We start from the raw sequence: 16284 nt of genomic DNA, 5'->3' as shown, positions 1-16284 counted from the left end.
TGAACACAAATGATTGTGGAAAAGATGCCACATTGACAAGGATAAAAAGAAAATAATACGAGAATATTTCTTTCTTTATTCTATCATTTGTATTTTCTCTTCTATTGTATCATTCGTGACTCCAGAAAGAAAAAAGAACATTGAATAGTGAGTCAGGCTGCGAGGCCAGTGGAATGAGTGAATAAGGACCTCCGTCCATGAGGCGATGGCCTCCTGGTCGCCGCAAGCTGACAACTCACGCCATCACAATGAAACCATTTTCTGCGGTGTTTTCAGACCTGGGTTAGTTTAACTGCCAGGCCTTTGTTTTTCCCGTGGTAAAGATAACTCATTAGGATCTCCTGAGCCTGACGCCAACCTTCTGCTTAAGTTCACTCAGGGACGCGGCGTTCGCTTCGCCCGATCCCACGTGGACGCCCAACCTCATCGCGAAGCGGAAGAAATCGAGGTCACGGCGGGGAAGTTTTAGTCAACCAGCTGGGTCCCGCGACCCCCCCCCTTCCCCCGCCCACCTCTAATGAATATACATGGCGGTATCCCGAGAGGCCTTGATATGAAGGTGCCCAGATGGAAAAAATAAATATATAACGAAAAACAGAACCAAAACTTCTTTCTATTCACCTTCAGAAAACTTACCTGTTCTTAATCACAGCATTGTGATGGCGCCCCGGGGGGGGACGCCATGTCTGTGTTTTATCCATTCCTTGGTTTCATTCTGCCTTATATGATATATAAGTGCGAAATGTGTGTTGGGATCTGGACACTTCTGTGGAATTTTAAGGAAGAAGAAGAGCCTTGGATGCTGCGGGATGATATGTTGCCGCAGGGCCTAGGATGATGTGGGATTCTATGTTCCGGGAAGGCGTAGGATAATGTGGGATGGGCTGTTGGTAGAGGGCCTAGGGTGATGTGGGACGGGATGCTGTAGCAGGGCCTAGGATGATGCGGGATAGGATGTTGCAGGAGGACAGGATCCTGTGGGATGGGATGTTGCAGAAGGGCCTAGGATGTTGTGGGATGTGATGTTGCAGAAGGGCCTAGGATGATGCGGGATGGGACGTTGTAGGAGGGCCTAGGATGCTGCGGGAGGGGATGTTGCAGGAGGACCTAGGATGCTGTGGGATGGGATGTTGTAGGAGGGCCTAGGATGCTGCGGGATGGGATGTTGCAGGAGGACCTAGGATGCTGCGGGGGGGGTCAGATGCTGAGGAGGCTATGAGTAATGACGCAGGTGGTTGCACCCTTTTTAGGGTACTGAATGTGAGAGGGAACATGCAGATTTAAGAAAGGTTCACCGAAGCCGACGTGGGCTTGGACTTGGTGCTGCTGCTGGAGAAGGAGAAAGAGAAGGAGAGGAGGAGGAGGAGGAGGAGGAGGAGGCCTTGGAACCAAACCGAAAATGAATGTGGAAGCATTGAGTCTGGGACGGAGAGGGTTTGAGTCGAAGGCTTGATTATGTTGATGAGCTGCAGCTGGCGTGGCCCTACTTTGAATGCTACACCTGTCTCTGCTTGTGCAATTAAAAACTAAACACACACACACACACACACACACACACTCTGGGTCTGCTGCCGGAGAGGTCGATAGAAAGGGCTTGACACTAAATTTGGAGACTTTGTCTTTGTGCCAGACTTAATGCACGTCTCCGTAAACTGTTGACCGAGGGTTTTTTTCTTGCACACACTCACACACCGGTGCTCTTTGCTGTCCGGCCAGTGTTTTGAAAACCCCGCGTGCCGTTATCAGAGCGGCCCCGCCCCTGCCGAGCGGCCTATCAGCAGCGAGCTTCCTGGCGGGTCCTCGGCTCCCGTCGGCCGATTAGACGTACAATAAACCCTTTCAGACGTGCTCCGCCGACCTAAAATTATCTGGTGTTCAACCAGATGGGCCGAATGTCTGAGAGAAAATCGGATGGGACATTAAACGGTCTTTAAGGGAGCGGCTCCCCGCTGGCGCCGCTTCGTTATCGCTCATCGACTTGCAGCGCGTCGTCCTCCTGTGGCTTCGCCGCAGCTGCCCACCGGTTTACAGCACGACGGGGGTGGAATCCCATCTTTTAACGCGGGAGACTCGGGTTTTATCTTCTGGGCGGTGCGAGCCACGACCGGGGGCGAAGGCAGTCTAGCCGTAGTCGTGACCTCGGGTTCCGGTCGCAGAGAACGTAAACGTTTGTCCTCCTGCTCCCCGAAGCTGGCCCGAGGCCGACACGGGGAGTCCGGCGTGAGCGCTGCCTCCACGTCGGCTTCCAAGCAGCCTCACATGCCAGAGATCAGCGGTGGTCGCTGCACGGTGACGGGATTCTTGTGGGAATCATCTTGTGTCTGCAAGCAGACTTGAATTTCTTCACGATCGTCTCAGCCCTCGTCCGAGAGTCTTCAGTTCCAATGAACTGTGGCGAGTTTCCGAATATGGGTCACGGCGGCTTGTTGTGTCAACGGAAGAGCCGATCGGCAGAAACCAGGTGGACGTTATGCTGATGAAACCCCGGCGTCTTCAGGTGAAGAAACGGAAGTCCAGGCGTCAAGATAAGAAGAATTCACCACGAGCAGGATGACCCAGAACCTCCGCAGACACAATTACTGGAGTTCCCTCGACGCGGCGTCTCCGCCGTTATTCGGCGCCGTCGGCACGAGGACGCCGTGGCTTCAGCCGACGCTTATTTTCGATCGATTTTCCTTCTATCTTGGTATTTTGTCAGTGTGATTGCCGTCACATTCCTTAATATCAGGGTCTGGTCCTACTTCACGTCTCCAGATTCTTCCCGAGGCTCTTGGTTGTCACGCTGTCAGCGTCACTTCTTCTCCAGAAATGGATAAATGAATTCAGAATCGCATCAAAACCAGAAATTAGAAGCAGGGTTTCTTTGTGAGGAAGGTCAGGACACGACAAAGAAGGTCACCTGCCTTCCGTGGCTTGTTTCAAATCTGTTCATGTGTGGATTTTTTCCCAGATCATTACAAATGAATTATTATCACCGGTTTTTATGTTTAATATTTGTACTTCCTGACGGTCTGGTCTCCGCCCACGTCTGAGGCTGTCAAGTGGGAGATGTTTAATGATTCTCGGTGTTTCTTCCCGTCAGAATAGTTCAGGCTTTCTATCAGACGTGGATTCTTACCCCGTCCTTCCATTTGATCTCTGAGAAATGTGTGAGCGGCGCCCGTGGCTCTGCTCTGTGACGCCCGATAGTAATGCGGCACCGGAGGTTTGGAGTAATGAAGGCCCGTCGCTGGCCTGAAAAAGGTTGGCGGAGTCGAAATCCATTTACCTTTCTTCACACTTGAGGGAACAAGAAGTTCCCTTTTTAACATTTCATCTGAGCTTTCCCGTCTGGCGGTAACAACTAGCGCACTGCCTGAAACAACTTGTGTCGTCGTCATGGAGACGGAAGTCAGTGCCCGTTTATTGTTTCGTTTTTTTTTAATATGGAGTCAAATTCTGATCCTTTTTGTGGAGCTCCTTCCTCTCATCAGAGGGCAGAGGTTCTGGTGCAGGTCTCCTCAGGACAGCGTTGTGTTGCACACCTGGTAGATCCTGAGCGCCGCAGGAGACCTGAAGATCTCAGCCTGGGCGGGACCGCGGAGAAACGGCTCTTGGAAGCAGCGGAGCTTCTCGGAGCCGTGGATTTACAGAAGCTGCAGAAGGCCCTCGTGCACAGATGGGCTCCCAAAGATCTCAGGAGCCACGGAGCTGAAGGGGTCGGATCTCCTCCGACTCTTAATTGTCGAGCCGACGCGCAGAAGAAGCGTGGAAACAATGCAAATCCACTCGCGGTTGCTTTTTCAGAATTTTCCAACAGGCCGACCCTTAATAATAATGATGAATAAACCGTCTCTCCGCTCTTACGGACGTGCTCGGACCCAGAACGGTCTCCGCACGGCAGCGCAGCCCGCCGGAGGCGAGGTCTGTTCTGAGGAACACTGAGATTTGAGTTGTAGGTACCTTTTGAGTGGAAAGAAGGAAGAATCCCATTACTGATGTGGAAATGAGACAGTCCGTGTGTTTTACCTGCGTCTGCGCAGCCTTCCAGATCCGTTCCCTGAAAGTGAGTCTTTGGTGCGGCTGCCTCGCTGCCCTCCTCACCGATGGACGTCCGCGAGCATTTATCCCCACGCAGCCTCGATGACATGCTGTTTAACTTTGCTATCAATACTGTTTATGCGGAGGCATCGATTTGCTGTAACCGCCTTCGTGCACGTCTTCGTGCCACGCAAGCTTCCTCCTTCACCTCCACCTGCACCGCCAACCTCCGACGGGACACACACTGCTCCATCTGATGCAACACACTCCTCCACCTCAGGAGGGTTTCTAGTTTTTCATGGCCTGACAAGATGCACAGCGTCTTCTGCACTCTTTGTATTGATTATCAGAGACTGATCAGAATGTGAGGATGCGGAGCTGCCGGTGTGATTCATCTCTTTGTATCAAGAGGCCTGATGAGGCTGTGCTTGGCAGACAGGCTGAAGGTCAGGGCTCGGAAAACAGCTTTGTTTCCAGGGTTTGTCCTCCAGAAGGTCTGGGTGCTTCCTCCGTGCACGTGCGACGTGTTTCATTTCCGAAATAACAACCAAATACCGGATTTATTCATCCGGCTGAACCGGAGTCCTTCGGTTTCAGCTCTGAGCAGCTGCACCCTTCCTTGCAGCCCCGGGGGCCGCAGGGGTTCAGGCTCCGCATTCGGCGAGGCCGTGAAGGACAACCGGGATCGGTGAAGCCATTTCTGATCATCTGAGGACCGAAGAGCGGTCCTCGCGTGGAGCAGGTGTCCACGCTCAGCAGATATGCGGCTGGAACACCTCGCTCCACGGCGCCACGGCGGCCGAGCCCGTTTTCTTTCTTCATCGGGAGAAATGGTCTTTGAGACCAGGCCGGATGTGGCGGAAGTCCATGTGAGAAGGTGTGAGATGTTTGCAGCTCTTCCACTGAGTCCAGCGCCTGTCCCCGGGTGAGATGTGTCTCCTGTCCTTCTGAGGTCAGCTGTCATCTCCTCTGAGTGCGTTTTCCCGACTTCCACCACGGGACCGGACTTTGTCGTCCCGGTGTGTTCAGATTATCTTTCGGGGAAAAACGTCACAACGGCCGGGAACTGATCGAGCAAGAACGGTTCGTTCAAAGTCAGGGAAATTCACTGACCAGATGCCCCGGGCCAGAATGAACGTCGCTCCACGAGGATCGTTCGTCTTCTCCAGACACCGGCCGAGACGCGACCGGTCCAAGGTGTAGATGAAGAAGTTCTGACCCCGATCCAAAGGATCAGGCTCACTTTATACCTCTGACCAAAATGTGGAAACAAGCCCTTATGAGGACTTTTTTCAGGGAAAAGCACGGGGTCGTGCGTTCCTTGACATCACCTGATGACAGTTAAATTTTAGCAGTTTTGCAATTGATACTGAAATATTGGCGTGAGGTAGGAGATTCTACAGTTTGAGGCAGGGGTTTTTGCAAGTCCCTCAAATCAAAATAAACAGTAAATGCATGTAAACATACTGCATTGCAATCATGAGGTAATATTCAAACATCGGCCAGGACCGGCTTGTCGTCGCCAGCCGTTCCCCCTCCGGCCCGTACGCCTTCTGGTGGAGGTGTCGTCCGCGGTCTTCGTCAACCACTAATATTAGTTATTAATTAGTGTGGTGTCTTCTTTTCATGTCCAACGGAGCAGAACCCTTGTTGATGGTGTCTGGTGACACCGTGCAGGAGATCCAGACCTCGTCTGCACAATATTAATCATTCCAGCCGATTAGTTTCCAGCTCCCGCTGGGACAAACACACAAGTGACCTCCTGGGACCACACTTTCCTGCATCACTCTCCTGTGTGTGTGTGTGTGTGTGTGTGTGTGTGTGTGTGTGTGTGTGTGTGTGTGAGAGAGAGAGAGTGTGGGTTGATGTCTCTCCCACCAGACTCCTCCATAATAGCTTATCTATTGCATGTAGATGTTGAATGGATGGAGCATTGACAGCAGGAGGTCCAGTGGGCTCCTCAGCGTTCTCCAGTCCTCCAGGAGGTTCTCCTGCTCTCCTGGAGCGCCGCAGCAGATGGGCTTCTCCTTCCCCTCTGATGCGTCTGCTTATCAGGGTTTTTTTTCCCGGGAATCCTTGGAAGCCAAAGGGGAATTCTCTCTTTGCTCTGGAGATGTTTTAGCGTCAGGTCTTCTCGGATCAGGCCCGCCCGGGACGGCGTGCGGCGCCAACGGTGGCCGTCGGCGTTTCGTACCTCGTACGTTGTTTCTCGGCGGCCCGGCGAGATCCCGGAGCTCCTCTCTTGATCGCGGGAAACAATCTGCCATCAACAAATCCTATTACAGTGGATTTTCCTCCTCAGGAGTGGCGAGAATTAAAATTTCATTGTTTGGCGGCTGATTTTGACGCCCGCAAATATTTAAGGGCACGTCACAATCCTGGCGGTGCACCAGTTCTCAAATCCCTCCGCAAATTGTACTTCCAGGGATTAACGGCGTTTACATCCCGGGCCCGCTTTGAACTGCAGGATTACGTGCGCGGAGCACACACGTGTGTGCATGTACCTCTGGGTTCCTCTGCAAAGTGGCGGTTTGACGGCGTCCCGACAGCTCCTCGCCACATCAAAGCTGACACACTTAAGCTGCTCGGATAACTTTTTAAAACCTCATCAATAAATCGTGCCGCCGCCATCGCGACACTTCCAATGCGAACCCCCCGCCTGCCCGCCCGCCCGCCCGCCAGCCCTCAGAGCCGTGACCCCGTTTCCTCCGTTGCTCCCCACAACCTCATGCAGGGCAGGAGGTTCACACCTCTGAGGGATCCGTCAAAATTCAATGCCTCGTTCAGGAATGGAGAACCGTCTCCGGTGGTCCAGGTGGAGAAGAAGCTCAGAGATTTTACACCTGTTCGTCCTGTGGATGAGCGGGTATCAAGTCAATCAATGCCAATGATCGATTATCGAGCTGCGAGCGAGAGGGCGGCTGACAGAATGTCTCCGCACGATGTGTGAGGGACAAGGTCACCCCTTGGATGGAGATGTGACGGGCCAATGAGAGGGCGGCTGGTTGGATGTCTCGAGGCGAACGCCGGCTGCGGCGCCATGAATGGCCGCGTGTGCGAATGCATCGTGAATTAAAGTAAAATAAGACAAGATCAAGCAGAATGAATCCCCTTGACATCGTCCCTAAAAAGACATCTGGAGGTGAAGGTCACCTGATCAGGTCGGATCCTTAATGAGCGAAAGACGGTTTCAGTAAAGCCTGTTTGAAAGGCACCTATGGATGATCGGATGTGTTTGGGTGTCCGTGACGCGAGGCTGAGCCTCCTCTCTGAGCCGTCCATCTGCGAGGAAGCTCCGCTGAAGGCCGTCACTCAGATGTGCGACGTGCTGAAGGCGAGCGCAGCTGAATAAAACAAGCGTCCCATAAACCCGTCTGATATCATCACGTGGCTGTAAAGACCCGCGAAGACGGCTTTTCTGTCGTCGTCCGTTCCCAATAACTCCCAGGTGTAAAATTACAGCTGCGAAAGAAAGAATTTGCTTCTGGCTGCCTGATAACAGCGCCGCCGCTCGTCTTTACAAGCTAATAAGAACTTCATGCGCTTCCACCGCGGCAAAACATTGTCACCCACATCTGTCCAACGCCTGGTCCTGAAGGGGGCGCGGCGTCAAACTGCCTCTCTCATAGAGAGAAAAGCAAAGTCGAGTGAGGGGCAGGAGGGCAGGAGGGCAGGAGGGCAGGAAGGCAGGAGGGCAGGAGGGCAGGAGGGCAGGAGGGCAGGAGGGCAGGAGGGCAGGAGGGCAGGAGGCCTCCCCGTCAGAGGGGAGCGTCGTTTCCACCTCCACCTGCCTTCTCCTGGGTGAGTTCAATGTCTGGCATCTTCAGGCCACAGCTGGACCACTGTGGAACGTCTGCTGCTTGAGACACACACCGAAAAAACAACAAAAAAAAACTCAGATATGTTTGTAGATGGTTAGCTAGGTCAGTAGGTCAGTAGGTCAGTAGGTCAGTAGGTCAGTAGCTGCTAATGGTGGATGCTAATGACTCAGAAGCCATTCTTACCTGAGACCTTTCTGTCCTGACGTGGGTCTTAGCGTGTTAGTTCTGTGTAGATACTTGAGGACTTCAGTAAGGAGCCTTGGGATTGGCTGGATCTGAGCAAAGACCCACAACTGCAGTTACCAAGGAAACCCCCCCGCCAGGATCAGGCCGTCGCTCAGCTAAAGGAGAGCAGACTCCTTCCCTGCCCTGCATGAAGTCCAGGTGTTTGCGTCCCTGTTAGCTGACGACGGAGGAAAGAGGCTCCACGTCTGCACGGGTTCCGCCGGTCCGTCCGTCTCCCGGGCGTCCTCTCCGCCCCGGAGACGGCGGGATAAATCTCGCACCTTAAAAGCTTTAGCCCGCAACCATCAGCAGTTTTATTCCACGATACGGCTTCTGCTCCGGGAGCCGGTGCTGAGCCGGTGCTTAGTGAGGAAACCGCAGATCTTCTCGCAGCAGACTCAGCAGCTGCGGCCGCCTGTGGTTTCCAGGAGGGAAAGCTCATCGTCCGGTCTCCTCAAACAGATAGAAGGATTATTTTGCCACGTGGTCATTTTGCGGCGCGGCCGTTGATGCGCGCAGGTCAGCGCAGGATCATCCCACACCTGCAAAATCACCTGTCTTTACACGTGAAGGACACGGAGATATTACGAGATGAGATGATAGTAAAGGTTGTAGGAAGATCTCCTGGAATGAGAAGCCGTCACTCCATCAGTCTGACGTCCCCTGAAGCCAACGGCTGCGGTGGAGAACAATGGGAGCTAGCGTGGACGTAGCTTCACATTTACCCTTTTAAAGTGACCGGACAGAATCGGGGCGATGCACTGGAGCCAAAAGGTCCCTGCTTGGATTCCAACAGGGTTCTTCCTGTGTGGAGCCTCCATGTTCTCCCCGCGTCTGCGTGGGGTTCCTCAGGTTCTCCGGGTTCCTCCCGCAGTCCAAACACATGCAGGAGCTTCACCGGTGACACCCTTTTTCACCAGGCGTGTGAATAAGAGGGTGAATGGTTGCGCGTCCGTGTACGAGGCCCTGTGATTGGACCGGTCCGGGGTGAACCCCGCCTCTCGCCCAATCACGGCTGGGTGAGGCTCCGCCCCTGTGAGCCCGAAGACTGGCGAAGCGGTAGAGATAATAAATGAATGGATGCGTTGTAGAAAACTGTTTGCAGATGACATTGTGATCTGGAGTGAGAGCAGAAAACAGGTAGAGGAACATCTAGAGAGGTGGAGGTATGATCTGGAAAGGAGAGGAATGAAAGTGAGTCGCAGCAAGACAGAATATTTGTGTGTGAACGAGAGGAACTCGGGTGGAACGGTGAGGCTACAGGGAGTGGAGGTCAAGAAGCTGGAGGATCTCAGGTACTTGGGGTCAACAGTTCAGAGCGTAGGAGAGTGTGGAGAAGAGGTGAAGAGACGAGTCAGGGGACAGGAGTACTATGAGATAGAAGACTTTCAGCCAGAATAAAAGGAAAGGTGTACAAGACAGTGGTGAGACCAGCCATGATGTTTGGACTAGAAACTGTTCCAATGACCAAAAGACAGCAGGCAGAACTAGAGGTTGCAGAAATGAAGATGTTGAGGTTCTCTTTGGGAGTGACCAGGATGGAGAGGATCAGGAATGAGTCTATCAGAGGAACAACACATGTTAGATGTTTTGGAGAGAAGGTCAGAGAAGCCAGACTGAGATGGTTGGGTCATGGACAGAGGAGGGATAGAGAATATATTGGTAGACGGATGCTGGAATTGGAGCTGCCAGGCAGGAGGTCTGGAGGAAGACCAAGGAGAAGGTTTATGGACGCAGTGAGAGAAGATATGAAGGTAGTTGGTGTGAGAGAGGAGGATCCAGAGAATAGGGTTAGATGGAGAAAGTGGACTCGCTGTGGCGACACCTGAAGGGAAAAGCTGAAAGAAGAAGAAGAAGGATGAGTTGAAGTAAACAGAGAAGAAAATAAAGCCTCAAACTGAGTATAATAGGAAAGGCTTGTAACGTGATCCCAACTTAAAGCAAAGAAGCCTCTGGACTGGAGCCCTGGGATCCACCCGCAGCCCCCCCCACCACCACACACACACACACACACACACACACACACACACACACACACACACACACACACACACACACACACACATATAACCGCTGTGATATGAGAGCTTTCGACTGAGAGCAGTGAGGAGATGCTGTTATTTGGAGGTGGACGGGTCCGATCCTGGCGCCGGTGTCTGGTCAGGCTCCGGAGCTCCGCCCCCGCAGCTCGGCTTCGCCGCTAATAAGAACTTGCGATAATGACTCGTCTCCCGTTCCCCGTGAAAACCCTGTAACGAGGCCGCCGACCCGGACCCGCAGGATTCTCAGAGCCGTTCCTCCACGGCTGCTTCCAGCAGCTGCCGGGCGAGAAGGGGAGCCGCTCCCGGTCCAGCCTTTGTCGCCGCCCGGCTTGATTGACGCGCCGTGCATTCAGGGCGGCGAGGCGGCGGTGAGGGGCGGACCCGGGCCTTTCCGGAGCGCTCCATTCAAATGCTAATGTGTGCAAACACACCGGCGGAGGAGAATGTGCGCAGCCAAGCAGATGCTTATAACCAAGCCGGTCCTTTGTAAGCCGCCATAATTCTGGATATTTTCATCTCGCGACTTCTCCCTATCGGCCGTCTTCCGGTGAAAGCTGCTCGTGGCCGGCCGACGCCGCCGCGCCGGCCATTGTTTTGCCACGTGACTAGCCGTCCCCTCGAGGGCGTCCGCGGCCGGGAGACGGCGGCCGCCGAGCGCGGGATGCCGGCGTCCACTTGGGAAATACACCAGACGGACGGTCGCGTCCATCGGCGCCTGGCATTAAAGTACAATGAAACCCAAATAAACCCGTTGGACGCGAGTGTTCCTCCTCCCCCGGAGGCCGGGAGCAGAATCCTCCGTCCGCCCGGCGCTGATGAAAGTCCGGCCGCCGGGCCGCACCTGCCCAGGCGGAGGCCCGGAGATGATTTGAGATGATTTGAGAGAATCCGTCCGGCGCGCACGGCTGGAATCCTCAATTATGCGGTTTGATTCGGGCTCGTTTCTGCGGTCGAAGAACACGTTTTTGAAAAGGCTGGAAGCGACTGATATTTTGCTGTGAACTCGGGCGGCAAATCACTGGTTTGAATCCTCCTCCGAGTGGAGATGCCGTCCTTTGATAAACCGCCTGACATTCGACACTATCGTTTTTACACTATCGTCTTCTCACTTGGGTTTGTTTACATTGGTATGTTTGCAGAGCGGCGCTCGCTGCTTATTCTCTCAGAGCTGCCGGAGAAAATGGGATATTTGGATTATTCATTTTGTCATTTATCTATTCATGTATCGCTCGACTGATTTGTTTCAACTAATTACTCGAATCGATGCGTCAATTTGGGATTTGATGATTTTATCCATTCCGATCACATTTATCGACTGGCTATCCCAGCGTCGGGCGGTGGAGATGCTCGGCCACACGGAGACGTGACCTCCTCCTGCACACGTCCGGACCACGCGGGTTCTTCCATGAAGCCCCTGCAGGAACCTGAAGGAGCCCATGCAGACATGGAGGCTCTAACTGGGGAGCGACTTTTATTTTCATTGATTTATTTGTGGCAGGGTGTCTTATCATTCTGCTTATTATCCGGTGTGTTTTCCGAGCCGGCCCTCTGGTGTTCCTCCATCCTTTGCAGCGTGGGGGCTCTGTGTTTTTACCCCGTCACTCAGAGCCGTGACAGTTTCGGTGAATCCGCGCTCAGCGCTGAGCGTTTACCTTCGGTCTCCTCGCTCTCCGTCTCAAACAGCAGGAGGCCACGGCAACAACGTGCTCCAGTCAGTCTTCTGTCAGCCAAGAGTCCTTTGAGGGTTAACGGAGGCCGACGTCGCCTCCTTCGACTCGGCGGAAGTGTGTTCGCATCTTATCCCAGCGGCGCGGGTCCTCTTCGCCGCTTCGGTACGGTTACCCTGTCGGACCGCTGGAGGACCGGAGGACGTTCGGCTGCGAATGGAGATGAAGAGCGGCGTTTCCTCCGGGCTGCGAAGGCGACTCCTCCCCCTGCGTGATCCGGTTCAGCTGCAGGAACTAAGCCAGCTCTGCGTGAGGTCAGGGAGTGTGTGAGCGTCTGTCGTAGGTTCATCGTGCGGGTTCCGGTCTCTCGGTCTTTCTCTCCGTCTTCCTTTCTTTCTCCCGGCGGCCAAAGGTGGGGGTTGCGGGTGAGCCGAGGTCACGGGCTTCATCACGGCCGCAGGTCCTACGTCCGACACGCAGCTATAGACTTCTTCAAGCGCAGGCTCCGTGAATTCATAAGGCATTCTGAAGGTTTGAGCTTGTTTTGAGCGCCGCAGCTCCAGGGAACTGTCCCGATTCGATCAATTCGGTCTGGTAACGCTTTGGAAGTCTAGGAGAGTCTAGCGGAGGTCCTGGGTTGTATTTTGTCACCAGTAGTGCAGGAGCAGAAGCAGATGTTTGGAGAGCACAAGCTCCACCGGCCTGGTGGAGCTGCGTTACCTTCCACCACAGAGCTGCTTGTCTGCTCGCTGCATTCGTCCATCCGGTTGCTTTCAAAGAGAAACATGTCGGTTTGAGAATCATTCAGTGCCTCCAACCCCCTGCTCGGTCCTTCTCCTCGGACCAGGTTCTGGCCCCCAGGGACGTCCTCCTGACCCGGAGATACTCTAGATGACCGTTTGCTAAAGTTTGGACTCAAACTCATAGTGACTCAAACCGAAAGCGAGCGTTCGGTTCAGGCTCTTAAAACCCCGCTGTCTCCGGGAGGAAGTTGAATTTGCATCTTCAGGCCCGCGGAGAGTTTGATGTCCATCAGAGGTTGAGCTGGTATCAAACCGACCGCCGGTGGACTCGGAGCCGGGAGATGCCATTTCTCACTCATCACTCAGACAGGACGTGCCCAGTCCCTTCAGGTCAGGGTTCACCATTCAGGTCGCTGCAAATCACAGAGGAAGTGTGTGTGTGTGTGTGTGTGTGTGTGAGGACATCAGCTGACTGGAATGGACCTCCTCAGCTCCCCCCAACTCCTTTTCCTGTTTTTTCTCCCTCCTCTCCGCCCGCTGTGACACCAAAGGCTGATGTCATTGTATTTTATTCCGGGATTGAAAAGTGAGCGCTTGTTTCTGCGTGACGTCTCTGATGGAAGCAGGAGGCTTCCTCCTCCGCGTGGCGTCTTCTGGGAGGACCTCAGAGAGCCGGTGCCGGGTGACGGCCGTCTGACGGCGCTCGGGGTTGTTTGATTGGTTTGATTGGCAGCCGCTTCCCGCGTTTGAGCGGCGCCTTCCAAAGTAACACAGCTTCTGATTCGTGTAGGATTAGTGCATCTGGTCGTCGCTCCTGCAGGTCCAGACGGAGCTGAGCTCCTCCTGGAAGGTCCTTTGCTCCGGTTGTTGATTTTCAGAGCTCCTGAGCTTTGCATGATACGTGCAATCAGAGCGCTGGAGACCCACTCATGCTGTGATCAAATACAACATCAATACAAAGAGTGCAAATATGGACGGCGAGTGGCCAAGATTTATCCATTAAAGGGATCTGAAAAGCATTGAATTCAAATGTAAAGATGGTGGGTTTTGTCTGTGCTACTTTTATATAATCACAGATACTTTGGTTCTAAATACAGAATTAGTTGAGTGTTTTTCTGCCGTCCATGTTTCTATAAGGCATGGTGTGGTGATGGGATGTACACTGCAGACTGCGGGGCACCACGGGCGGGTTATAGACGCTTTCTGAATTAGTAATGTTGGCTTGAAACTTCTTCCAAAAAAACTGACATGGAAACTTTGCCTGGAACACAGCTTGTCCAATAAATCTCCACCCGCAGGTGATTCCCTCCCCGCTGACCCTTCCTCCTCCTTGTTCTTGTCCCCTGCAGAGCTGCTGTCGGCCTGCCACGAGCTCCGCTGTCGCTACGGCTGCGTGATGACCAGGAATGGCACCTTCTGCTTCTGCGCCGACGGCTTCGAGGTCGGCGAGGACGGGACGAGCTGCCGCGGTAGGCTCCGTCAGCGGGGAGGGGGGGCCAAGATGCCTCCTGAGCTGTGTTGCTCTGACACCTTAGAAATCCTCGGAGGCGCTCTGATGGCGGAGAGGAGGTTTGAAGACCTCCGATATGTTCAGAGGCTCCCGAGCAAGATCCCGCCCGGCTTCTGCGGCGAGGCCACTTTCAGTATGCTTGGTGTATTTGGGTCACGGTTGAGAGCACCTTCTCTTCCCTTTTACATTACATTACATTACATGACATTACATGACATTACATGACATTACATGACATTACATGACATTACATTACATTACATTACATTACATTACATTACATTGCATTTGGCAGACGCTTTTATCCAAAGCGACTTACAATAGAGGACATAAGGACTGCAAATACACTTGCAAATACACGATGCACAGGAAATATACAGAACAGTAAGGTGGGGTGAGTGAGTTGTTTTTTTTTTTTTTTTGACAAAGACATACACAAACATACACACACACACACACTGCATAGCCTAACCTGCTGCCTAACCTGATCTGGGGCATCAGCGCAGTAAAAAGTCCTGAAAGAGAAACATTTTTACCTGTTTCTTGAAGGTTGAGAGAGATGATGCTGGTCTTGTTGCTTCCGGAAGTTTGTTCCACCACTGAGGTAGTAGAACTGAGAACAGTTTTGCCTGAGAACCCAAAAGAACCCTTTTTGTTTCCTCCATAAGATCACGATGAATGCGCCACGTACGGGGCGTGCAGCCAAACCTGCACCAACACCTACGGCTCCTACGGCTGCGGCTGCACGGAGGGGTTCGTCCTGCAGCCCGACAAGACGTCCTGCAAGGCCAGGCAAGGTGAGCGAAACCACGCAATCTACTCGGAAGAGCCTTCCTCTCTCCTCTTAATGAACAGAGTTTTGTACAAAGTGAGTTAAATCCCGGCTCAAGACGGACGCGGCGCGTCGGCAGGCACATCGATCAGTGCCGGGGGAGCCGGCAGATGTGGTCAGCGCCGGATAATGATAAAATTAATGAGCCTGAGAAGTGGGACCCGTCTGGAGGGTTCTCCGGCCGCCACGGTAACCCCGTCGGACGCTCGGTCCGGGCGCTCGGCGAGCCAGACGGCCCACTTTGGGGAAAAAACAACGGCCGGCCAGGTGAGGATGCCGACGGGCCGGCGTTTGTTGGGAGGATTGGAAGCGGCGAGCGGGGAGGACGCCACAGTCTCAGCTTTTAATCAACATGAGCGGTGTTCTAGCAGGAATAAGCCCGGGATGATTATCCATAAACCCAACAGAAGCCAACGCCGGCGTGCATTAATATTAATCTAGCACGGAGCAATAGTAGTAAGGCGATAACCACGGTGTTACCGTTAGTTGTAAAAGCTCATGAATATAAATTTCAGACGGAGCTCTCCGAGGCCCGGAGACGAGGAGCAGCGGGGTATGAAAAACACGCCCGCTGTAAGATTGGAATTGGAAGTCTAGAGTGCAATATTTCTTCTGGGGGAATTAATCTTGATCTAATCTCCTCTCATTTGGCTGCGACTAAAGTCAGACGCATGGCATCGCTTTATTGTGTTTGTCATCCAAACAACGGCGCGTCGGTTAACGCGTCTGCTCCGTGATGCCCCGCCGGGCCGCGGGGACGGGGGTTCGCTGCGCCCCAGACCCAGGCACCCGCCCAAACGTACCGCCGGACGTCACTGTAGGCGTGCGAGCCACGTGCTTCAGCCCAGAAGAACACTGTAAATCATCCATGCGAGGGGCGGCGCGGCGCCGTCGCCCGCGGTCCTTCCAGAGCGCCGTTTAACACCCATGGTTTTTTTTTCTCATCGTTTTGATGGACGCCGGTCGGTAGAAGTGTCGCGGGGAAGTTAGGAAATATTGAGCGCATCTTTGCGGCAGAACTCGCTGAAAACAAGTCGGCAAATGACCCTCGAGCGAGAGTGCGTGGACGAGCATCGGTAATTACTGAGAGGATAATTAACAAGTGGGATCATTAATAGTCTTAAGTGATGTAATGAGAGAATGGAGCGCCTCTCTCCGCTCAGGCTGAGTATCCATCCCGAGTGGCCGACGCCGTTCTGAGCCGTCTGTCGCCCGCTGCGGTGGCTCGAGGAGGACCTCCAGTCCTTCTAAGGACGACCAGTTCTTCTAAGGACCTCCCGTCCTTCCAAGGACCTCTGGTCTTTCTAAGGACTTCCCGTCCTTCTAAGGACCTCCCGTCCTTCTAAGGACCTCCCGTCCTTATCCGCGCGCTTCACGGCCCTGCCTTATTTTTAATGTGAATCCAGTCACTGCACACGGCTTTA

General features: G+C 53.5%; 1 protein-coding gene across 1 annotated transcript in view; it reads left to right on the top strand.

Annotated features, from left to right (window-relative positions):
- lrp1bb (low density lipoprotein receptor-related protein 1Bb) overlaps positions 1 to 16284 on the top strand; it is a 205622-nt gene that overhangs the window by 30258 nt on the left and 159080 nt on the right. Inside the window, exons 3-4 of the mRNA XM_086144762.1 lie at positions 13868 to 13987; positions 14697 to 14825. Of these exons, the coding sequence (XP_086000888.1) occupies positions 13868 to 13987; positions 14697 to 14825 (249 nt within the window). The remainder of the gene's footprint in view (positions 1 to 13867; positions 13988 to 14696; positions 14826 to 16284) is intronic.

The sequence above is a fragment of the Fistularia commersonii genome, chromosome 4 (genome assembly GCF_037954325.1).
Source record: "Fistularia commersonii isolate RoL2024-O1a breed Wild chromosome 4, RoL_Fcom_v1.0, whole genome shotgun sequence".
Taxonomy (NCBI): Eukaryota; Metazoa; Chordata; class Actinopteri; order Syngnathiformes; family Fistulariidae; genus Fistularia; species Fistularia commersonii.
Note: the sequence above shows the minus strand (reverse complement) of the source record. Positions and strands in the feature narration are given on the sequence as shown.